The 24,399-nt window shown below is 43.4% G+C and overlaps 1 protein-coding gene across 7 annotated transcripts; it reads left to right on the top strand.

Moving 5' to 3' along the window:
• Nucleotides 1-847: 847 nt before the first annotated feature.
• DENND10 (DENN domain containing 10) lies at nt 848-23,887 on the top strand. Of its 7 annotated transcripts, none has more exons than XM_080822483.1 (9): nt 848-977; nt 3,218-3,414; nt 6,230-6,309; nt 9,757-9,905; nt 10,907-11,018; nt 13,387-13,487; nt 18,090-18,197; nt 19,604-19,698; nt 22,298-23,887. In XM_080822483.1, the coding sequence occupies exons 1-9, from the start codon at nt 923-925 to the stop codon at nt 22,472-22,474; spliced, it is 1,074 nt and encodes a 357-aa protein (XP_080678609.1). In that variant the 5' UTR covers nt 848-922; the 3' UTR covers nt 22,475-23,887. The 7 variants fall into 7 exon arrangements, with proteins under 7 accessions (XP_080678609.1, XP_080678612.1, XP_080678614.1 ...); XM_080822484.1 differs by having other exon boundaries at nt 888-977; nt 3,198-3,414; XM_080822485.1 differs by having other exon boundaries at nt 907-1,083.
• Nucleotides 23,888-24,399: the final 512 nt, after the last annotated feature.

The raw sequence follows: 24,399 nt of genomic DNA, 5'->3' as shown, positions 1-24,399 counted from the left end.
GGCTCCCCAAGGAGGGATCCTGGAGCCACCCAAACTGCCTGGCTCCTCTTCCTCATTCAGATCTGGGTTTAAATACTCCTTCCTCAGAGAAACCTTCCTCCAAAGCTATTTTAAAGCAGTACACCCCCCCCCCCCCAACACACTGCACTGTTTTATGGCAATGGGCATATCATTCTAAGGTGTTTTAGGATTGTTTTACTCGGCAATTGTCTCCCTCCACTAGAATGTTCTGTTTTGCCCAACACTGTATTCCCAAAGTCTTTTCAAATCTTCAACTGTTTCGTTTTGTTTTGTTTTGGGATGGATGACTGACTGACTGACTGAATGGATGGATGGATGAAGACCCGTCCTCCAAACTCAGGATGCCTCTTTTTAGCCCGCCTGGTGGGCAGAGGTAGAATGAGAAAAGCCTGAGAAGGGGAGGGAAGATTGGAATAGTTTGAGGAGAGGGTTTAAGAAGATCTAGATTAGGGGTGCCTGGGTGGCTCAGAGGATTAAGCCTCTGCCTTCGGCCTGCCTGCGTCAGGATCTCAGGGTGCTGGGATCGGAGCCCCACATCAGCCTCTCTGCTCAGCAGGGAGCCTGCTTCTCCCTCTCTCTGCCTACTTGTGATCTCTGTCAAATAAATAAATAAATAAAATCTTTTTTAAAAAAAGAAGAAGAAGAAGAAGATCTGGATTAGAGGAAGCGAGGGAAGCTGCAGAAGCTGAGGTTCTTTTCTGAGCAAAGGGCTGAAGGTGAGTCGGAGAGCAGGAAGTCGGGGGGAGTCAAGGGCGAGGCTTCCAGGGAGGAGGCGGGGCTCTGGAGGCGGGGTATTGGGGGAGGGCGGGGCCAGAGGGTGGGCGTTGCCCCGGAGCAGGGGCGGGCCTGCGAGCGGGTTGCTGGGAGCGGTACGCTGCGGCGGCAGCGGCGGCGGCGGAAAATGGCTGCGGCTGAGCCGGCGGACACTCAGCTGATGCTCGGAGTTGGGCTGATCGGTGAGGACGAAGGCGCCCTGCCCCGCAGGCCCGCGCCCCAGTTCCGCCTCCGCCTCCGCCTGGGCCCGGGCGGTCTCTGCTCCCGCGGCCTCCGGCGCCACCTGCGGTGAGGAGGTCGCGGCCCCCCTCTCTGTGGGGCCTGGGCCGGGGGCTGCAGGGCCCGGCTTCCCCGGCGCGGGGACTCGGTCAGTCGCTCTGGGCCAGTCTCGCGTGGGACCCGCTCTGGCCGGGCAGTGGGGCGGAGGGACCCCGGGCTTCCTCCCGGACGCCCGGTGCTGCAAACGAGGCCGGACACCGAGGGTGACAGAGCTCCGGAGGCTGCAAGGGGGCCGCTGCACAGCCGGGGCGAGGGCTGGGCGGAAAGTCGGTGGAGGACCGCGCAGCTGGGAGGCGGCCGGGCTGACCTCTGAGGGTGGGGGAGCCACGCGTGACTCTCTGCCCTGCACCGGGCTGGCCCCGATTGTATGGTTGAGCGGTTCGAGTCTCGGTGGCTAACTGTGGCGGCCCGAGTGCTGAACATAGGCACGAATTACCTCCAGTTAAACTTCTACCACAGCTCCGGGGGGTGTAGGTAATGTTTGATGGCCACGTTTTGGAGAAGCAGATGGAGGCCCAGGGTGTCATTTGTGCCGGACGCACGCTAGGAAGTGGTGGAGCCCGGTTTGGGACCCTTGCAGATTAGACGCGGAGCCCCAACTCGCGCTAGTGGAGGAATCCTGCATCATGAGAGAAAGCTCATGCATGTAGCCGGAGTGTCCACAAAATAACATGCGGTGGGATCCCGGTCGGTTTTGAGGAAATAGTGGTTGAGGAAGTACGTTGGCATCATTGGGTGTGCCTGAGCCGTGTGCAGTGTTTCAGGGTTGGGTGTTTCAGGGAACCATTCATCCCATAGGCGGCAGCGAGCGCCGGGTTGCTTTGAATGACTCGGTTCCTTGAGTGCCATTGTCCTTTGAAATAATATTCTATTGAGAGTTTTACAAACATCTAAGCATTCTATTCCTCTAGTGTAGAAGAACATTGCTTGCGTTTAGCAAAACTGTGTATTTTTAGTGTCTCAGAGGAGTGCATTTATCTGGGAATGGCTTCCTGTATTTATTTCTGATGTGATTTTTCAAACTGCTTCAAAACAAAACCTAATTATTTCAGGCATCTTAGTCTTGCTTGAAGGTACTTCTGAATGAGGTTCGGTTAAATTCTGATAACAGCATTTATCTGGTAACAGCAAAGACGAAGATGACTTATAATCATTTTCAATTCAGCAGGTTTTGTATTTTTCATATAGACACGGATTTAAAAGGGATTTGCTTCAAAAAAATGGGGGGAGAACACTTTCTCCCCCTTATGAGAGGAGGAGGAGCCAGGTGTGCCTGGTTGCTGGAGCTGAATGATGGAGATGGGGAAATTCATTTTTTAAAATTCTTTTTCCTGTGTGCTTGATATATTTCATAATAAAAGTGTTTTTTTTTAATCTATAGAATAGATAAAAATCCATCCTTACTGCTGTATGTGCAGTAACTGGTTTTCTAAAGTCTGCCTGCGTTATTAAAGTGTTCACTTTGATGATGAAACTACATACATGATGGCATAACCATTATTATTACTATTTTAAATACAGAATTTGCACAAGCAGTATTATGATTTAAGAGAGATTTTGACATTTTCTTCATCCCCAGTTTTGTTCTTAATAAACCCTTCTTATGTATTTATTAAAAATCCTTCTCACTAGATAAAAATGTAATGATGAGGGCACCTGGGTGGCTTAGCTGTTAAGCATCTGCCTTCTGCTTGAGTCATGATTGACTCGGGCTCCTTCCTCAGCGGGACGCCTGCTTCGCCCTCTCCCACTCTCCCTGCTTGTGTTCCCTCTCTCACTGGGTCTCTCTCTGTCAAAGAAATAAATAAAATCTTTTAAAAAAAAAGTAATGATGAGTTTATGAGAATTTGTGTGGGAGGGGAAGGGTAAATAAAGGGGAAGACTTCTACCAAAGCTGTAAGGCTAAATACTCATTCATGATTTATTATAAAAGCTTTTTACTCAGGTGGCCTAAAACTCAAGATCAGGAGAGCTAGATAATTTGACCAGTAGAGGTAGGTGGGAATTTGGGGTCACACGTGCTCCGGGATGCTTTATGAAATGGAATGTTAAAACTGATTCCACTAAGTGCTTCTGAGTAACCAATCAATTCACTTCCTTGCTGCTGTTTGACATTCTCACAGTGACCATCTTTCCACCGTAGAAAAGGACACAAATGGAGAAGTTCTGTGGGTGTGGTGTTACCCTTCCACGACAGCAACTTTAAGGAATTTACTGCTGAGAAAATGCTGCCTTACAGATGAAAGCAAACTTCTCCATCCCTTTGTCTTTGGTCAGTACAGAAGAACATGGTTTTATATCACAACAGTCGAAGTTCCAGATTCTTCAGTTCTGATAAAGGTATGACCGCATAAAGGTCAAATGACCAAAAATATTTAAAGCGATGTCACATTATTCCAGTAACTCTTAGCTTTAGACATTATTGTTCACAACACACTTTTGAAAAAAAACTAAATACGATTTTCATTGGGAATGTTCCCTTTCAGGTTTCACTCTCATTTATTCTATAAACATTTGTTGGTGTATAATGTATGACTGACCCTGTGGTTGGTATAGTGAAGCCTTTTCCAGGTTATCCTCTGTTGGAGTTAGAAATGTAGAAGTACTTTCAAAGTCATGGCTGTGATTAATAAAAGTGGAAAGAAACATTTTTCTGTAATTAAAAACTTTTAAAGGGTAAAATCCTTGGCATAATTAAGAAAACTTTTTTCATTTGTTCGTGGATGGTAGGGATATTATTAAGAATAGAAAGGAGAAGTAAGGAAACTCGTGTGTTCAGTGGTTTTTTGTGTCTGTCATTTGATATGAACAGTATCAGTGTGACATGTTGAAAACCAGTATGTGGTCATTGTGGGCCACAATGATCCTAATCCCAAGCAACCAGCATGTTTTTTTTCAAAGAAAAGAAATACTAGAAAGTGGCTAGGCTCCTTGCATGTTCCTGGGTAGGGACTTCTTTAACCTTCTAGGGCTACTTTTATAGCAAATAACCAGACTATAAGAAGCATGTCCAAAATACCCATTTAAGCATGTCCAAATTACCCATTTTATATCACAACAGTCGAAGTTCCAGATTCTTCAGTTCTGATAAAGGTATGACTGCATAAAGGTCAAATGACCAAAAATATTTAAAGCGATGTCACATTATTCCAGTAAAAATTTTTCCAGTAAAAATCATGTTATTCATAATTTAAGGAATTACATTTAAAATAACAGGAAGGCAACTATTTAAAACTGCTAAAGGTTTGGGGCCCCTGAGTGGCTCTGTCGGTTAAGTGTTTGACTCTTGATTTTGGCTCAGGTCAAGATCTCAGGGTCCTGAGATCAAACCCCAGGGCTGTTTCTCTCCCTCTCCCTCTGCTGCTGCCCCCCCACAACATGTGCACTCTCTCTCTCAAAATAAATCAAATCTTAAAAAAAAAATAAAACTGCTAGAGGTTTAAGCCAAACAGATTCATAATTTAAAAATGTAAATTTGCAAAAAAGATAGTTTTCAGTGTGTTATAGAAGCTTTGGTTTATGTTCATTAAGTTCTTGCTGAACATTAAGTTCTTAATGTACCTCAAGTAGATTTTTATCTGTGTTTTGCCTATAGTCTGCCAAACAATAGCAACATGGATCTCAAATGTGTTTTTCAGATTTGAAGAACAGAAAGATTTAGAGATAGTTCTTATACTTTAAAATATGATTTCTAAAAATCATGTTATTCATAATTTTCTTAAAATTCATAAATTTCTTAAATGTTTTACCTTTTTTTTTTTAAAGATTTTATTTATTTATTTATTTGACAGACAGAGATCACAAGCAGGCAGAGAGGCAGGCAGAGAGAGGAAGGGAAGCAGGCTCCCTGCTGAGCGGAGAGCCCGATGCGGGACTCAATCCCAGGACCCTGGGACCATGACCTGAGCGGAAGGCAAAGGCTTTAACCCACTGAGCCACCCAGGCGCCCTGCCTTTTTTTTTTTTTTAAATAAAGATTTTATCTATTTGTCAGAGAGAGAGAGAGCACAAGGAACAAGTAGGCAGAGCGGTAGGCAGGCTCTCCACTGAGAGAGAAGCAGGCTCTCCACTGAGCAGGGAGCCCAATGTGGGGCTCGATCCCAGGACCCTGGGATCATGACCTCAGCCGAAGGCAGCGACTTAACCGACTGAGCCACCCAGGTGCCCCTTAAATGCTTTACTTTTTATAATGTTCTTAATTTTGTCTCATTACTGGAAATAATAGTATATAATTACCAGAAATTTATATAGATAAATGAAGCTTCTTTTAACAGTGCTTTAGACTATATGGCATTCTACAAAGAATTGACTATTTCAGGAACTGTGTGATTGTTTTTTGTTTTTTGTTTTTTTAAAAGATTTTATTTATTTGACAGATCACAAGTAGGCAGAGAGGCAGGTGGGGGGTGGGAAGCAGGCTCCCCACTGAGTGGAGAACCTGATGCGGGCTTAATCCCAGGACCCCAAGATCATGACCCTAGCTAAAGGCAGAGCCTTAATGCACTGAGCCACCCAGGTGCCCCTGTTTTGTTTTGTTTTAAAGATTTTATTTGAGAGAGAAAAAGAGAGAGAGAGAGACAGAGATCACGAGAGGGGGGAGGGGTAGAGGGAGGAGGAAAAACAGGCTCCTGCTGAGCAAGAAACCTGTTGTGGGGCTCTATCCCAGGACCCTAGGGTATGACCTGAGCCAAAGGCAGATGCTTAATCAACTAAGCCACCAATGTGCCCCAAGGAACTGTGTGATTTTTACTGTATGTATTTTTGTTTTCTATCCTCCTATTTCATTAATTAATAGTTGATAAATTGGTAGGTCTAATGGCATTTCTAATTCTGCTTTGATGAGGTTAGGGAAATTTAAATGAAAACTCACATTTTTGATACTTAAAATATATTTGTATTTTTGAAAAAATTTTAACTCAAATTATTACATTCTTACCTAGGAAATTAAATATTTATGTATATATAAGTATATGTCTTTTATATGCATGTGTATATGAGCATAAAAGTATAAAGAAGCAAGTGAAAACTTGGTTACATTTTGATCTTTCCTTTTAATGCCAGTCTGTCTTGTACAGAGGTTTGCTAGAATATAGTAATAAAAATTAAATCTGTGAAAGTGTCTTTAAAAAGTATACTTTTTTGTTTCTTTTGGACAGGTGACTCATTTTTCTATTGTTCTGACCGCCAAAGATTTTAACCCAGAGAAATATGCCGCCTTCACTAGGATATTGTGTAGGTCTGTATGAAAACTGTATTAAATGCTATCACACAAAAATGAAGATCTTACTCAATAGTTACATAGCAGATTTCTACACCAAGGAAGCAAATTTCAGCCCTCTGCCTCCCCAACTTAATCTTTACTTGCCCTCCAGAAACTGTTTTGTAAAGAGGAACTTTCTCTTCTGCTTTGATGACACTGCTGCTCTTATTTGGGAAAACGGTAGAAGGGAGGAGAAAAAGCAATTTACAAACTATTGCAGTTCCTGGGGATTTTGAGTCACTTGCTGCTTTTGTTCTGCTGCTTCTACTCACTTCCAGTTTAGAACTTTCCTTAGCAGGATGGATAAGTTAAATGCTGGTGAAGCGATAAGCTGGTTCATGTATGTCAAAGTTTGTGTGTGGGAGTCATTTTGGAGAAAATTAATGGGCATTTTGAATTATGCTAAAGCCCTGGAAAGTATTTCTTAGCTGGAATGCTGAGGAGCTGAGAATCTAATGAATTGGTTAATTGTGATTTGGGTAAACTTCAGTCATCCCGGATGTTGAAAAAAATTATGTAAGATATACCAATCTGCTTTCTTGCATTGGTAAGTACATGCAGTGGAGTTAGTGAAATCTTTCTTATTTATCAGGGACATTGGTTTTTCCCTAACTAGGACTTTGACACGTTTTGTTTGTTTGTTTGTTTTTTTAATATTGTTGTCACGAGATAGACTTCGTAATTCTAATGTTATGTGTAACAACCTCACCCCTCAGGCTTATGCCCAATGAGTAGTTTTGGGGCGGGGGACAAAGGGAGTTGTTTTTGTTTTTCTCACTATAAGCCTGATAAATGTACTTTTCTTTTTTTTTTTTTTTTTGCCATTTTTGTGTATGCACATTCATATATGTATCTATCTATAGCAGAAGTCTACTTTCTCATTACTTAAGGGTTTCAGGTTGGTTATATTTTGACAAAATGAAGTTTTACCGGTTTTGCAGCCAGCTATGATAAGAGAAGATAAGTTTCAGGTAAATAGTTCACTGTGGGGTGTAAACAGTTGTCTGCTACTATGGTACTGACACCAAAGAGGTTGTTATCTCCTAGACACCATCTAGAAGCCATGAGCTAAAAACTCTGCAAAGTTGTTTTTGAACGAATATTGGACTCTCATTTCATTGGATTGGGTCCAGGTTAGGTTACCCATTAAATTCACTGGGAAATATTCTGGGGCCCAGGATGTAAGGTTGCTTTAGAGCCCACTTCCTGCCCGAGAGGAAGCCCAAAGGGTTCCTTGGCTTCTCTAGCACTATGGCATTGTTGCATTCTGGACTCTTCTCCTGTCACGGTTTAGGAGAAGTGAGGACTCAAAGCTATTGGCAGCCACCTCCTCTGCCCGCTACCCCTTACTGCACTTGTCCTCACCTGTGTATATACCGACACACTCCTGCACCCACACATGCCCACACACACACACATATACATGCACACACACTTACTCTCCTCACTGCTGTGTGTGTGTGCACAGGCACATAGACTAGCACTTTTCAGTGATGCTGAGGTTACCATGGAGAGGCTCCCTTCCATCTCGGGGGAGAGGAACGGGCAGGCATGCCTTCTGCATGCTGCTCATGGTTGCCATGGGAAGAGGTTCCTTCCCTATGTTGGGTCCGGGTCATTTGCCATGACCGCCTTCATCTCCTTGTGCCTCCAGCTAGCGGCCGGGACAGAGAACCCGGGTTGTCTACACATGTAGAGTCCGTTGTCCATGCATGCGACAGCCTGCGGCTATGGGCGTCCCATCGGTATAAGTTCCCCTAAGTTGGACTTTGTGTTTTTCCTACGGAATGACTTGGGGGAATTGCTCCCTCTGTTCAGTATTTCATGGCCCAGTGTTGTCATGGAAAGAGTAGTTTTATCCTACTACCCTTCCTATGTCTCCCTTCTTCATTACCGTATATCGTATCTATCTTACAGTTTCTTTTTTTTTTAAGATTTTATTTATTTATTTGACAGAGAGATCACAAGTAGGCAGAGAGGCAGGCGCGGGGGAGGGGGGGAGCAGGCTCCCTGCCGAGCAGAGAGTCCGATGCGGGGCTTGATCCCAGGACCCTGAGATCATGACCTGAGCTGAAGACAAAGTCTTAACCCACTGAGCCACCCAGTCACCCCTCTGTCTTACAGTGTTTTTGTTTTTTTTTTTTTAAAGATTTTATTTATTTATTTGTCAGAGAGAGAGTACACACAAGCAGGCAGAGAGGCAGTCAGAGGCAGTGAGAGAAGCAGGCTCCCTGCTGAGCAAGGAGCCCGATGTGGGACTCGATCCCAGGACCCTGGGATCATGACCTGAGCCGAAGGCAGCGGCTTAACCAACTGAGCCACCCAGGCGTCCCTGTCTTACAGTTTTAATGGTGTGTTGTTTGTTTGGTGGTGGTGATGTAGGCACATAGTAAAAAAATACAAGCAATACAGAAAGGTATATGGTAAGTCCCTTCTTTCCCCTACCCCATCCTCCAAACGGAGACATTTTCTCCATATAGAAATGTGTGTGTGAGTTCATGGGTTCAGTTATTTTATATATATGATAGCTTACCATAGTCAGTGTTCTCTACCTTTTCTTTCTCAATTTGTGCATTAAAATAAGAAAATGATGACTGACAAAATTTGGTTAGTAGTTAAAACACTTGCTTTTCTTCACTTAATGTACAATAAATATCACTTTCAGTTCGATGTGTTTTAAACCATGATTTTATTTTCTTTCCAGTTTTCTATCCCTTTAGCTACTAAAAGACCCAAGTAGGCCGAGGCTGCTTCTCAAGCGTAGTTTAGATTTTAGTTATTCACTGGGAGAGATTTTTGGGGAAGGGACTGATTTCACAAATGAGCTATAAATGTAGCCAGTTTCCTGTCAGCACTTTCTGGAACTTGATGATGAATAGATCTAGAGTGCATTTATCACCAGAAACTTAAAGGAGTTTGGTTTCTTAATTATCTAAATATAGCTACCTCTGGGAACTCTGATAATAAATATAGGTTCTATAATTAGTGCTTTCTCTGTGAACAACGCAAAACTCCTTCCTTGTCAAAGGAAGTCCCAGCAATAAGATAGAGTTGTTCTGACTAGAAACACCACTTGTGAACGTAAGGCATAGAGAGAGATAAGTATACCATATTTTTAAGAATAATGGGGCCTCAAGTCCATGGGTCATTCTCCTGCCTGAGTGGACGATAACAGGCTTCCCCAGATAAAAAGAGAAAGCCACCTTCCAGGAATTGTTGAAGGTCTCTTGAGTGATTATTTTTTGGATACATTTTCAAATTAAATTTTAGAAGTAGTTTAGGCATACAGATTCAGGCATTCGGAAGTATATTAGCAAGCTGACTCAGATTGTGTAGCAAGGACCCGCACATAGCCTGGGGTTGCATTGCTCTGTGTGGTTCATGCTGAAGAAGAGCATGGTTGCTTTTTGTCTTTTCTTACAGAATGTACCTGAAACACGGGAGCCCAGTTAAAATGATGGAGAGTTACATTGCAGTTCTCACAAAGGGGATATGCCAGAGTGAAGAAAATGGCTCTTTCCTTAGCAAGGATTTTGATGCCCGAAAGGCTTATCTTGCAGGCTCCATCAAAGGTAAACCAAACCAACAAACAAACCCCCCAAAAACCGACAAACAAAAGCACAGAACAAAAACCCATCCCAGATGGTTCCATCCCAACAACAGTAATGTCCCCAAGCCCAGGGCAGTCCCCGTTAGGCTCTGAGAATCCATTTTCCTGTATGCTTTCATCTGTGTGATTTTTATTTGCTAAACAGGCAAGTAGTTCAAGTTCTACAGTGCCTTATTTGATTAGAATGCTGTCGTAGGAAGGCAGATTTTTGTGGCGGTCCTTTCCATAGGATTCTGACAGTACAGAAATGTTCTTTCATGGAAAAGCTGTTTCGCGCAGCTCGAGTCTCCACTGACTTCCATAGTTTTCCTGTCCTTACATTTTAGCAGTTACTACTTCCATGTGGAGAGCTCCAGCCCCTGGCCCAGAGTTCCTCTTCGAACTCCCCGCCTTTCTCTCCTACTGGAGCATCCAAAATGGCAGTACGGAGCTGAGCACAGATTTCAAGTTCCTTAAAGGAGAGGGGAGCTCTGAGGGTCCCACTAGCTCTCATTCTTGCCCTCCCACAGCTCTGTCTTGGCTCTTGATCCTCCTGTTCTAGACCGTTTCAAAGCCTCCCCGTTGGAGTCTTAGGTTTGTCCAGCTCTCTCAAGAGGACCTAAGTCATGATGTGTGTATGTGTCAAGGGCAGAGGGCAGAGGGTGTTGGTGCACTTTTTATTCTTAAACTTAAGGATTTTTCATGATGGAAAGATGCTGGTTCCTTTAATATCATTTACTCTGCTTTTTTGTGACCCTGGCTTCTCCTGTGCAGCCAGCCCAGAATCTCCTGGGGGCAGGTTTAGGCTACTATAGCGTCCGTCCTAGGGAGCAGGTAGGGATTTCTATGCCCATCAAGGGTATAAGGTGCTTCTTTCTTCTCTGTATTGAGAATATTTTTGTATTCTATATATAGAAAAGAACTCAGTTTTATTTCCTGACATATTATTTAATGCACTAATATCTCAATTTCTTGTGTTTTAAGACATTGTATCTCAGTTTGGAATGGAAACTGTTATCTTACATACAGCCCTGATGCTAAAGAAAAGAATTGTCGTCTATCACCCCAAAATAGAAGCTGTCCAGGAGTTCACCAGGTATCGTCTCTGGTCATTGAAAAGCGAAGGCTTTGTTGGCAGCCGGTTTGGGGCAGTCTGCTTTCCTGTGTGCTCTGTTCTGTTGCACATTTGGAGTAAATAGAATGCGTTAGACTGTGAGTGAAATGCCATTTTGGTCTAATGTTTCAGGTGAGATTTAGTTGTTGAAGGTCACTGAATTTAGGCAGATTCTTCCTTAAATTTAGAAGCATGAATACTTTAGAACAGGGAGTTTGAACATTTCCTTGCCAGAGAGTAAATATTTTAGGCTTGTAGGCCATAGAGTCTCTGTCCCAACCACCAAAAATGCCAGAGCCAGTGCATATGTAAATCAATGAGTGCACCTGTGTTCTACTTACACTTTATGTGTAAACACAGGCAGCCGATCTATGGGCACAGGTTCCTGACCCCTGTGTTTTTTTTTTAAGATTTTATTTATTTGTTTGATAGAGACATAGCGAGAGAGGGAACACAAGCAGGGGGAACGGAAGAGGGAGAATCAAGCATCCTGCTGTGCAGGGAGCCGGATGCGGGGCTCCATCCCAGGACCCTGGGATCGTGACCTGAGCCGAAGGCAGACACTTAATGACTGAGCTACCCATGCGCCCCCAACCACTCTTTTACATAATCCATTTTTTCACTTTTATCACAGACTCCTCTTCTTTTTTTTTTGAGATTTTATTTATTTATTAGAGAGAGAGAGCACACACACGGGGGAGAAAGGGAGAAAGAGGAACAAGCAGACTCCACACTGAGCGTGGAGCCTGACGTGCGGCTCCGTCTCAAGACCTTGGCCCCTCTCTTATTTTTATAACAAAGATTTTTTAAAAGTTTTTTTCCTTACCAAATCTAACTTGTTCATAGATTCTTTTGTAAAAGCAGGAGGACCTAGCTTTTGTTCTTACTGTAGGCCAGGTATCGTGTAAGTCACCTTAAATTATTAAATTTACTTACGACACAAGTCTGCAAGGAAGTATTATTGCCCTCTCTTACGGATAAGAAAATTGAGGCTCCAAAAGGCTACCAGTTAGAAAATGGGAAAAAGAAAGCTTGGTAGTCAGAAGGACCTGTGTTAAAGTCCTGGGAGGACACCCTCCTAGCTCTGTGACCAGGTACAGAATACTTAAGCTTTCTAAGCCTCCGTTTCTTTATCTGAAAAGTGAAGATAACAGTGCCCACTTGGTCAGCTTGTTGTCAGGATTGGAGATACTCTCTGTAAAGTACTTGGCATGCACCTCGCCCGTTGTGTGCACATTGGAAGTGATCGCTCAGACTGCGACTGGCTCAGATCTTACGTGAGAGGGCCAGAACTTTCACTCTGCTCTGATCCCCAAAGCCTCTGTTTTGTCACCCAATTACCCTTTTCCTCTACATTTATGCTCCGAAACTGGAATGTCCACAGCATCTGAAATACATAGCTGGGCACCAGCGGGTTCACCAAATCACCGTTAAGTTCAGCACCTCTTCCTGCAGGAGCTGTATTATTGGAAGTTTTTAAAGAAATTTGTCTTGTACAAAAACAAACACAAAGTAGTTTGCAAGTTTGGTCGGGATTTTTTTTTTTTTTAAAGATTTGATTTATTCATTTGAGAGAGAGAGCACAGGCAGGGGGAGAAGCATAGGGGGAGTGAGAAGCGGACTCCTTGCTGAGCAGGGAGAAGCGGACTCCCTGTGGAGCTCGATCCCAGGACCAGGAGATCATGACCTGAACCCAAGGCAGACACTTAACCCATCTGAGCCACCCAGGCACCCGATCGGAATTTTATTTATTTATTTATTTTTATTTTATTTTATTACTTTTTAATTTATTTGACAGAGAAAGAGATAGCGAGAGAGGGAACTCAAGCAGGGGGAGTGGGAGAGGGAGAAGTAGGCTTCCTGCCAAGCAGGGAGCCTGATGCGGGGCTCGATCCCAGGATCCTCAGATCAAGACCTGAGCTGAAGGCAAACGCTAAACGACTGAGCCACCCAACTCCCACCCCCCATCGGAATTTTAAATGTGAAATGAGAACTTCAAAAATTTTTGTTGCTTGTGGGGGCCCTGCTTTGGATCCTACCTTCAGACTCGTGTCCATGGCGCTTTGCAAAGTGGGTGTTGGGAGGAAAGCTTCCAAAGCGGTGCTCCGTGCCCCCATGGAGATCGTTTGAAACTTCACCTTGAGCTTTCTGCAGCTCATCTGACCCAAAAAAGGCAGAGTTTAAAACATTGCATGACTTTAACTCGAAGCCTGGAGGCATCCGCACGTTTAGCATTCCTTCTCGCCTCTGCCTCTGGTAGCCAATTTCCTTCTGGGGAGGAAGAGGAGTGAGAGTGGGCTGAGTCACGTGCGTGCCAGCAACCATTTGAGTTCTTGCCTTAATTCCCCAGGACTCTGCCGGCCCTGGTGTGGCATCGACAGGACTGGACCATACTTCATTCCTATGTGCACCTGCACGCAGAGGAGCTGGAGGCCCTGCAGATGTGCCCAGGTAGGCATAGCATTTCAGTTAAATTCACCCTGACAATAGCCAGCGCTGTTGTTGGTTTGAGGGAGTATTTTTGCATTCCTAAAGGGAATAACGATGATTTATTATTTCTTTGGTAAATGCAACCAATCCTTTTCCCTTAAAAAATTTATTTGTAAGCTTTTAAAATATTGCAGTAAAATACACATAAAATTTACCATCACAGTCATCTTTAAGGATATAATTCAGAGTCACTAAATACATTCACTTTGCACAACCATCACCAAATACAGTTTATTTTTAATTTGTGCAATTCTCATTTTAAACGTTTCCCTATCAGTGCTTTATTTGATTTAGACTTTATTTTGCGCCTTTCCATATTTTTTCCTCAAAGGAAAAATAAAATTATTTTTAAGTGATGTAGTTACTCTTGTATAAAAATTTTTAATGGTAAGATTCTGAGAACAATTTAATAACACAGTATTATTTATATTTGTAGGAATTCTAACGTGGTGACATAGTCTTTTGTTTTTGTTTCTTTAAATTTAAGGATATCATGCCCTTTATACTTTTATGGTCTTAAAAGATCCTTTCATGAAGTGATAATGATGATGATAGATAGTAGGGGCTTTTGTTTTTGCTTTTTCAATTACAAAAAATTTCTCACATATAAACTAGTGTGCAATATTTATGCAAGTTATAAAAAAATAGAAAGAACACTTACAGACTCACCAGAGATGAAAAAGTAGAATACTATTTGTACTTTAAAGCATCTCATGTGCCTTCCCATCTCATTCCTCACTCCCTTTCTCTAGCCTCATACACAGAAACACAGAGCTCTAAATAATATATTGTTTAGTTTTACTAAACTAACTTTATATATGTGGATTCATGATGAATGAATTCTTCTGTGGCCTGTGTTTTGGTTTTTGTTTTACTTTTGCTTAACAATATTTTTGTAGGATTTATGTTTTTTTTTCTCTTTTTTTTTTGGAGATTTTATTTATTTATTTGACAGAGAGTTAGAGAAGGGAACACAAGCATGGGGTGTGGGCAAGGGAGAAGCAGGCTTCCCGCAGAGCAGGGAGCCTGATGTGGGGCTTGATCCCAGGACCCTGGAATTATGACCTGAGCCAAAGGCAGAAGCTTAACTGCTGAGCCACCCAGGTGCCCCAGGATTTATGTATTTTCGTGTGAATATTTGTAGTTTCACTCATTTTCACTGCTGTATAGGATCCCATTAAGTGATATGTGAAAGTTTATTCACTCAGACTTTTCTCATTGTTCTTATTTATTTATTTATAAGATTTATTTATCTATTTCAGAGAGAGAGAGAGAGAGAGAGAGCATGCAAGTGGGAGGGTGGAGAGGGGCAGAGGGAGAGAATCTCAAGCCAACTCCCCATTGAGTGCGGAGCCTGCTGCAGGCTCAGTCCCAGGACCCTGAGGTAATGACCTGAGCTGAAATCAAGAGTCAGTCACTCATTTGACTGAGCTACCAAGGCACCCCTCTCGTTGCTCACTTTTTTTTTTTTTAAGATTGTATTTATTTATTTGACAGACAGAGATCACAAGTAGACAGAGAGGCACGCAGAGAGAGAGGAAGGAAAGCAGGCTCCCCGCTGAGCAGAAAGCCCGATGTGGGACTCGATCCCAGGACCCTGAGATCACGACCTGAGCCGAAGGCAGAGGCTTTAACCCACTGAGCCACCCAGGCGCCCTCGTTGCTCACTTTTAAAACCATGCTGCTGGGGTGCCTGGGTGGCTCAGTGGATAAAGCCTCTGCCTTTGGCTCAGGTCATGATCTCAGGGTCCTGGGATCGAGCCCCGCATCCGACTCTCTGCTCAGCGGGGAGCCTGCTTCCTCCTCTCTCTGCCTGCCTCTCTGCCTACTTGTGATCTCTGTCAAATAAATAATTAAAATCTTTAAAAAACAAACAACTAAAACAGTGCTACTATAGGCATTTTTATTATGGGTCTCTTGGTGTGCATATGTAAGACTTTCTCTAGGTTATACGGCAGGAAGTAAAATTTCTGGGTTATAAGGCATGCAGACCTTCAAGCTGCAGGGTGATGCCAAATGTTTTCCTCAGAAACGGTACCAGTTTACCCTCTACAGGGGAGGAGAGGTCCCATTGTTTCATGTCCTCAACAACTCTTGGTTACTGTCAAACTTTAAAATGTTTGCCAACTTGGTGGCTGTACAGTGTTAATTTTGTGCTTTTAATTTGTATTCTCTTGATTCCTAATGAGGTTTAACATATTTCTGTTTTTGCCATTTGTGTTTCCTCTTCTGCAAAGTAACTGTCTTTTACATATTTTTCCATTGGGTTATTTTTCTTATGGATTCATAGAAATTCTTTATATATTCAGAATATGAACCCATTGTTGGTTATATGTGCTTCAAAAAAAACTCTGAGTTTGTGGATTTTTTATTTATTCCCATATCTTATAATGAATAGAAATTTATTTTTTTAGACTTTTTATTAAGTATAATATGCTTCATGTGCTTGTCACCTAACTTTAACAATTGTGAACATTTTACAATTTTACCTTGTTTTACCTTATACCCCTCATGTTTCTCCCCCCCGGGTTTTTTCCTTTTTTTTTTTTTTTTAAAGCTTTTATTTATTTATTTGACAGACAGAGATCACAAGTAGAAAGAGAGAGGGGGAAGCAGGCTCCCTGCCGAGCAGAGAGCCCGATGCGGGGGCTCAGTCCCAGGACCCTGGGATCATAACCTGAGCTGAAGGCAGAGGCTTAACCCACTGAGCCACCCAGGCGCCCCTCCCCCTGTTTTTTGTTGTTAATTGATGTATAGTTGACATACGCTATTAGTTTCAGGTATACAAAGTTGTGATTTGACAGTTACATCCATTATGAAACATTCACCATAATAAATTTACTCACCATCTGTCACCCCATTAAGGTATTACAGTATTATTTACTATATTCCCTATGCTGTACTTTTCATCCCTGTGACTTAGTATTTTGTAACTGGAAATTTATCCCTCTTCATCTCCTTCTCCTATTTTGCCCATCCCCTTACTTTGGATATCCTAACTTTAATGTGTTGGAATTTATTAAACTTTTTTTTTTATGATTTTGGTTTTGATATTTTGTTTAAGAAAATCTTTATACCAAGGGTAGAAGCAAATTTTGTAAGAATTTAAGAAGTGTTTTTCTTCCCAATTTAAGTCTTTAATGTACTACCTAGAACTGCTTTTTTTTATAGTGAGTTTGGAATTTTTTTTCCCAGTTGGAAAGCCACTTGGCTCAGGACTACTTAGTAAATGGGGTTCTCTTTTCTCCAGTAATCGGTGTCATTTCTGTCATATGTCACATTTTCTCATGCGAGTGAGTCTGTGTCTGGGTGGCCTGCAGTTAAACTTTTGTTTTTGTCACTGTTGTTTTTTAAATGTTTTCTCTTGGTAAAGCAAAACTTTAGCATTGATAAATTGGTCCTCAAAAAAAAATTTTTTTTTTGGGACGCCTGGGTGGCTCAGTTGGTTAAGCAGCTGCCTTCGGCTCAGGTCATGATCCCAGGCTCCTGGGATCGAGTCCCACGTCGGGCTCCTTGCTCAGCGGGGAGCCTGCTTCTCCCTCTGCCTCTGCCTGCCTCTCTGTCTGCCTGTGCTCACTCTCTCTGACAAATAAATAAATAAAAAATCTTTAAAAAAAAAAATTTTTTTTTTGTTTTTAATTGTTCTGCTGTGTGAAATCTGGAAAGTCTGGGAGCTCTTGTTTTAGCCTCAGTTCCATGGGTCTGCTCATTCTTTTTTATTTATTTATTTATTTATTTGACACACAGAGAGAGAGATCACAAGTAGGCAGAGACGCAGGCAGAGAGAGGGGGGGAAGCAGCTTCCTGCTGAGTAGAGAGCCTGATGTGGGGCTTGATCCCAGGACCCTGAGATCATGACCTGAGCCGAAGGCAGAGACTTAACCTGCTGAGCCACCCAGGCGCACCAGGTCTGCTAATTCTTGAGTTGCCCTGATTCCTTGAGCGTTTATTGTATCCGATCTGAAACTGGTGACAGATGATGCTGTCCCTGAGAAAGCTGGTGTTTGGCTGTGGTTTCTTAGCAACAAAGACCTAACGGGGGAACACTGGCCCAGAGAACCCTTGCTCCCTCTGCCTCGGCATCATTCTTGACATGAATAGCAATGTCTGAAAAGTAAATGCCTTCTTCCTTGACACTGAAATCTAGTTTTGGGTCATCTGGAGTTGAATGAACTGCTTCAGGCAGCTGACAATAGTGAAGTCTTTTTTTTTTTTTAAGATTTTATTTATTCAACAGAGAGAGAGAGATCACAAGTGGGCAGAGAGGCAGGCAGAGAGAGAGGATGAAGCAGGCTCCCCGCTGTGCAGAGAGCCCGATGTGGGGCTCGATCCCAGGACTCTGAGATCATGACCTGAGCCAAAGCCAGAGGCTTAACCCACTGAGCCACCCAGGTGCCCCACAATAGTGAAGTCTTAAGAAAATGCCACAGGCTGCCGTTGACGTACCCTGAATAAAGCCGTGAAGAAAAGCTCCTCCTGAGCTTTTAGATTCGATTCTCTCTCGATACGTTCACAGCAGGACTTGTTCCTACTCCGGTAATGTCAGTCCTCTTTGCAATGCAGGTTACATCGCCGGGTTTGTGGACTTGGAGGTGAGCAGTAGATCAGACCTCTATGACGTGTTTGTGAACCTGGCGGATAGTGAGATCACCATCGCTCCGCTTGCGAAAGGTCAGTTTTCTCTCCTGCTCTGTTGTTGATACAAAATGTCAGCCAAGCACTTGTACTCTTTAAAATTAATTCATTTCTAAACATTTTGATTGCGGTGTAATTGACACACCATGTCCGGTTAGTTTCAGGTGTGCAGTGGAGAGATCCAGTGGTTCCGCACATTACAGTGCGCATCGGGATGAGTGTGTTCTCAACCCCTTCACTGTTTCATTCATTCCCCCCGGCCTGCCTTAACCAGTTCTGTTTTTTCAGACTGATCCTCTAAAACTGGTATTTGAGGGCCTGCGTAGCCTGCTGTGCTGAAACTGGAGGGATTTTTCTGTGTCTAGAACACAGCGTTTGTTCTTACAGGCCTCGCCCTGGTACTGATACCTTCGGGGTGCTTAGGCCATACAATCCATGTTAATAAGATAGTCTCCTTATCTTGTTCCTCCACATCTCGGTTTAAACAAGTGTATTAGTTCTCTTGCTACATAACAGATCACTTCTAAACTTAGTGATTTAAAACAGCAAATACTTATTATCTCAGTTTGAGGAGCGACTTAGCTGAGAGGTGCTGGCTCAGGGTCTGTCTTGAGGATTCAGTCAAGACACTGCCAGGGCTGCTGTCCTCCCGAGGCTCGACTTCTGAGTGAGCTCGTGTGGCTTTCGCAGGAGGTCTTAACCATGGGGGCCTCTCCGTAGAGCAGCTGGAATGTTCTCATGGCACCACAGCTGGCTTCCCCAAGAGCGAATGATCCGAGAGACAGAAAGACCACGGTGCCTTTTATGACTGGGTCTCAGAAGTCATACGCCAGTTCCTCTATTTTCTGTTGGTTAGAAGGAAATCATGAAGTCCTGTGCACACTTAAGAGTGGGCAACTGTGTTCCTCCCCTTGAAGGACAGAGTATCAAAAGAGGTGTAGAAATTTAGCAGCGCACAAGGGTTGAGCGTGACTCCTGTGTGGAAAATCTTTTTGAAGGGTGTATCAGTAACCCCAGGGGAATGAAGGTAAGAGCCATTTGTAAAGCTACTGTGACAGGGGCTAGCAGTGGCCTGGGCCACTGAAACTGGGAAAGCATTAGGACTGGTTGGGGGAGGGCGGCCCTCTCCCTGTTGCCTGCGGCTGCTCCGACTCTAGAAAATGGGCCCGGCCCGTCCCAACCAGCATTACATGAATGGGGTTTGGCCCTTGGAGTGACAAATAGAGAAGTCTTTATTTTGAACATGAAGTATAAGTCATGGTTATGCCTCACCTCATCGCACAGTGTTCCAGTTGTGCTCAGTAATAAGACGGAAATGTGGGAGGTTGTCAGTTGGTTGTTTTGAAAGTTCCCTCTGGGTGATTATTGACCTTTTCAAGTGGGTGGCATGGTTTTTATTATGTAAACTTCTAAATAGTCACACATGTGCTCGATCTCACCAGACGCTATGACAATGGGCAAACTGCACAAAGACATTGGCCAGCTCATTGTTCAGTCTGCAGAAGATCCTGAGAAATCAGACAGCCAAGTTATACAGGTAAGTCGTCAGTCCTCCGACACTGGAAGTCCCAAAGCCGTGTTGCTGGGCAGGGGGTGGCAGGGCTGCATGGAGTGCACGGGACTCTGAGCAGCCAGGGGGCAGAGGCTCAGACGAGGGTCTGCAGGATGGCCCTGGTGAAGATGAGCGGGTGAGGGACGCCATGGCCGAAGAGTTAGCGGGCTCTGGGGACAGATGTACACAGGGGACTGGTGCTGAAGGCCAGCATTCCTAGTGGGAAGTGTAACTCCCCAGTGGTCTGGGATGCTCTTGTGGGCCAGCCGGTGCATTCCATGCCCCCAGCAGAATTTTCAAGAAGGTTGCTGTGCAAATTGGTCAGAAAGTGAGCAGGGGAATCTAGAGAGCCTTTTGTTTGTTTGTTTGTTTTGCTCCTCTGTTTCCTGAGCTTACTATTACCCCAAATAAAAGCCCAAACTCCTTATTAATATAGTCCTCAAGATTCTTCACAGCCTGGCACCTCTTTCCATATGCCCCATGCTTTTCTCGACCATAACTCCCTTCCTAGAGAGAGCATCTTTATCTAGCTTTGATGTATTGTGTTCAGAACATCAGAAAGCATATAATCAGATCCCTGCCAAAGTGAGCAGACTCTGGGATCGCACCCTGCAGGGCTGGCTGCCGGTGGGGGCTACCTGCCTGCGGGCTCTACCTGTCAAGCTGACCGTGGTGTTCATGTGGACCCGCCCCCTCCCCTTGCCTGGTTGGGATAGTCAGAGAGTGTCTTTAAGTCTCTCCATGTGGTGATGGAGCCCCTCCTCCTCACCACAGCCTGCTCCTTGCTCCTCCCCTGGGATATACTTCCAGCCTGGCCTCTCCCACATCCTGGCTCTTCTGGACCCTTGTGTCATCCTGTGGGGGCCAGAGGCCTGGAAGGATTGTCTCCCACTGTCTGCACCTGTGCCACCTTGGGGGGCTCCTCCGATAAGCAGGCCCTACTCACGTGGTTGGACCTGGCTCTTTTCTCCATTTATTCATTCATTTACCCCGAAGATATGTATTGAACACTGACTTTTTGTCGGGCATCAGGCAAGGGGTATACTGTGGGGAGCAAAGTCTCCTGCCTTTGTGGCCTGTATTTATTGGCTTAGATGAATAGAAAATTCTGTAAATGAGATCATTGTGAGCCATGATAAATGAATGCTGTGATAGAACAAGAGGTCAAGGTAGAGAATGTTAGAGAAGGGGTCAGACAGCTTTCTGAAGAGACAACCTGTGAGTTCAGGGATGAGAGGAGCCACCACTTTGACAAGAACCCAGCAGCAGCACTGTTCTTTCTGTTCAGTGCTGGTGGCCCATTCTGCTCTGGCCAGGAAGAGTGGGCAGGTCTTGTCCTAAGAACCTGAACACTGAGACTCTCCTCTCCTTCCATGTGGATCATCATTGCCCATCCATCCCTCTGTCAACATTTGGGTAAAAAAAAATTTTTTTTTAAGATTTATTTATTTGAGAGAGAGAGTGTGAGTGAGTGGAGGGAGGGGCAGACTCCCTGCTTAGTGGGAAGCCTGATGTGGAGCTCGGTCTCAAGACCTATGAGATCATGACCTGAGTCAAAACCAAGAGTCAGGTGCTTAACCAGCTGAGCCACCCAGGCTCCTCCAAAACATTGACTCTTTACAGTGTTGGTTAACTGTGTAAATATGAGTTTTGAATTAATGTGTTTTTCATGGACTCAAAGTGATACACAGGTGACTGGGTATAATGTATGAGGAAAGTGCCTCGCATATTGTAGGGGTTTGAAAATACTTGAATGAATGAATGATGTCAGCAAACCAAAAAAAAGACATGACTTAATGTGAGCTCTGGTGACTCCTCAGCCATACAAAGCGCTGTCAGTCAGTGAGGAGGAACAAAGCCCACGTGACAGGTGCTGGGTCACTCACACCAGGCAGCAGAGGACTTTCGGAGGACGTTTGTCCTAAACACAAGAGCAGCGTTCCTCAAAAAGTTAAACACAGGATAACCGTGAGAAAGAATCGGAAACAGGGACTCAGATAAGTATTTGTACATCAGGTTCATAGCAGCACTATTCACAGTAGCCAGTAGGTAAAAAATAGCCCAGATGTCCGTCCATGGATGAATGGATAACAAACTCATGCATGGAGTGGAAGACTGTTCAGCCTTAAAAAGGCATGAAGTTTAACCTATGCTACAACATGGACGAACTTTGAAAACATGCTCAGTGAGAGAAGCCAGACACAAAAGGACACATACTGTGTGATTTCACTTATAGGAGGTACCTAGAGTAAGCAAATTCATCGAAGCAAAAGTAGAATGGTGGTTACCAGGAGTTGGAGATGGGATGGGGAGTTACTGTGTAATGGGTACAAAATTTCAGTTTGGGAGGATGAAAAAGTCCTGGAAATGGATAGCAGTCGTCAAACTCTGTGAATGTAATTAAAGCCGCTGAATTGTCCACTTAAAAATGGCTAAAATGGCAAAAACAGGACACTGGTTTTCCTAAGTTGTTTTAAGTTCGTTTCATTTTTCCTAACTTATAAATGGTGTGATAAACTTAAAAATACCAGGAAGGATTCTCTTTGAATGCAACAATGATTCATATTTTCCTGTTCCATTGAAGGATATTTCCCTAAAAACGAGAGAAATCTTCACCAACCTGGAACCATTTTCGGAAGTTTCTGGTGATGGAGAAAAGCTAGTTCTCAATTTTGAGGCCCTAAAGCAAAGACGATTTCCACCAGCAACAGAAAACTTCCTTTACCATCTCGCAGCAGCAGAGCAGATGCTGAAAATCTGACTGTGATGACGTATCACAGATGAATGATCACTCGCACCACGATTCTCCACTATGTAAAATACTGAAAATAACAAAATGTTATATTTTTAACGGTTTATTTGGAAGTATTGCGATTTGACCTGAAAGAGTCCTGAAACTCCTATGAAAACCCTTCCGATTTTCTTTTGATTGATTTCCTGCCTGGGCTCAGTGTTGGACAAAGTGCTGTAACTACTTTGTATAACGTTAGCAACGGCGTGGCATCCTGGAGAGAAAAAGCTCTGCCAAGTTCTTGTGCAAATCACAGCCAACCCAAAAGCCTTCATTATGATAAGTTCCAGTTGTCTCACTGCGTAGCCACCAACTAACAGTTTATTTTCAGAAAGCTGCCGAAATTTTGCTTCATATTCTTCTAGGAAGAACTCTTATTCCTCATGAGGAACTCTACTTTCTGAGCCAAACTAAGTTTTCTGCAGAACAGTATAGAAGATCATTCAGAAAAGATCCTGCAGTTGCACTTTCTTGTAAAAGAAAAGAATTTTTTTTCTTGGCCTTTGAACATTTTTGCCTATATTATGAGGATTTTGCATAGATTTTATACTTGAGTAGACAACTTTAATAATCCATATTTATACTGTCGCAGAGGTAAGCACTTGGCATACTGAAGCCACTAGTACTCTTTAATTAACCCTGTTGCTAGCAATGTTCTTTTAAAAAGATGCCAGTGATTATATGGTAGAGTAAAATAAGAAGCCCATTTTGGATGTAAAGGTCTGTGTGAATGGAACAGCAACTTCCCATAATTGCCAAGGCCAAGACCAGAGAGTGTCTTCAGACTTCAGGAAAAGTAATTTGGCCACATACAAAGGTAACCGTTCTTGTTCAGGTTATGTATCTTTTTCATAATTGGAGACTTAAAAGTTGCAAAATAAGCATGGAGGTCTAAGGTCTGTATTTGTTATTTTATTCTGTATATTCAAATTAGTTATGAAAGGTTATTTTACACTCACTACTGTTGTCCTTAGAAATCTTACCAAGAGAAATGTTTGTAAAAAAAAATCTCGTCTTTATTAGATCTTTCTTTTATTCTTTGTGTTAGACATTTCTTGAGTAAAAATACAAAAAATAGCCTTTTCCCCTCCCTCCTTGGGTGGGGGTAGGGGAGGATGTGGAATGAGGTGATGTTTCTAAGGCAAACAATTGAAAATTAAATCTGCACTTTATGAAAACAAATATGAATATCTTTATCTCCCTCATTTTTTGTATTACTCTATCAGCTAATGATCAACATTGTTAAAATTACAAATCTATGATGCAGAAATAAAACGGAAATATTTTGATACTCTGTAACACAGTTTTAGGGAGCTGAAGAATTGTGCCCTCTTTTGTAATTCTCCCCACTTTGAACAAAAGATAAAACCCTTTGGTCAACGCAGATGTGCTGGGGAGTTCTTACAAGACATGTTTGTAAGTCAAGGGGTTTGGGTTCCCTTCTTCCACCCCTGGCTCATCATCCCCCCCACCCCCCCTCCCTGCCCTCGCCCTTCTCCCTCCCCCACTCCCTAGGTCTGGCACTTCAGTGTCTTCTCCTTTGAAAAGATGCCCTAGCATTTCTACTCTGTCATCTGATAGTGGCTAAGCCTCCACCTGGGGCCTTTGTATGTTTTGTTCTTTAATTTTGTTTAGTGTACACCCAGGGCTATACTGAGCCATCTGGTAGAATTTTTCTTTTCTTTTTTTAAGTAGGCTCAACGCCCAGCATGGAGCCCAATGCGGGGCTTGAACTCACCACCCTGAGATCAAGACCTGAGCTGAGATGAAGAGTCATACGCTTAATTGACTGAGCCACCCAGGTGCCCAGTAGAACATTTTTTGTTCTTCTAGGCTGTTGTGAAACCCTTTTAATGAAGTTTGAAGACAACCATCATTCTGGCCTAGGGAACCCT

This window comes from Martes martes (genome assembly GCF_963455335.1).
Source record: "Martes martes genome assembly, chromosome: 14".
Lineage (NCBI taxonomy): Eukaryota > Metazoa > Chordata > Mammalia > Carnivora > Mustelidae > Martes > Martes martes.
The sequence above is the reverse complement of the archived record's forward strand: the minus strand, read 5'-3'. Positions and strand labels throughout refer to the sequence as shown.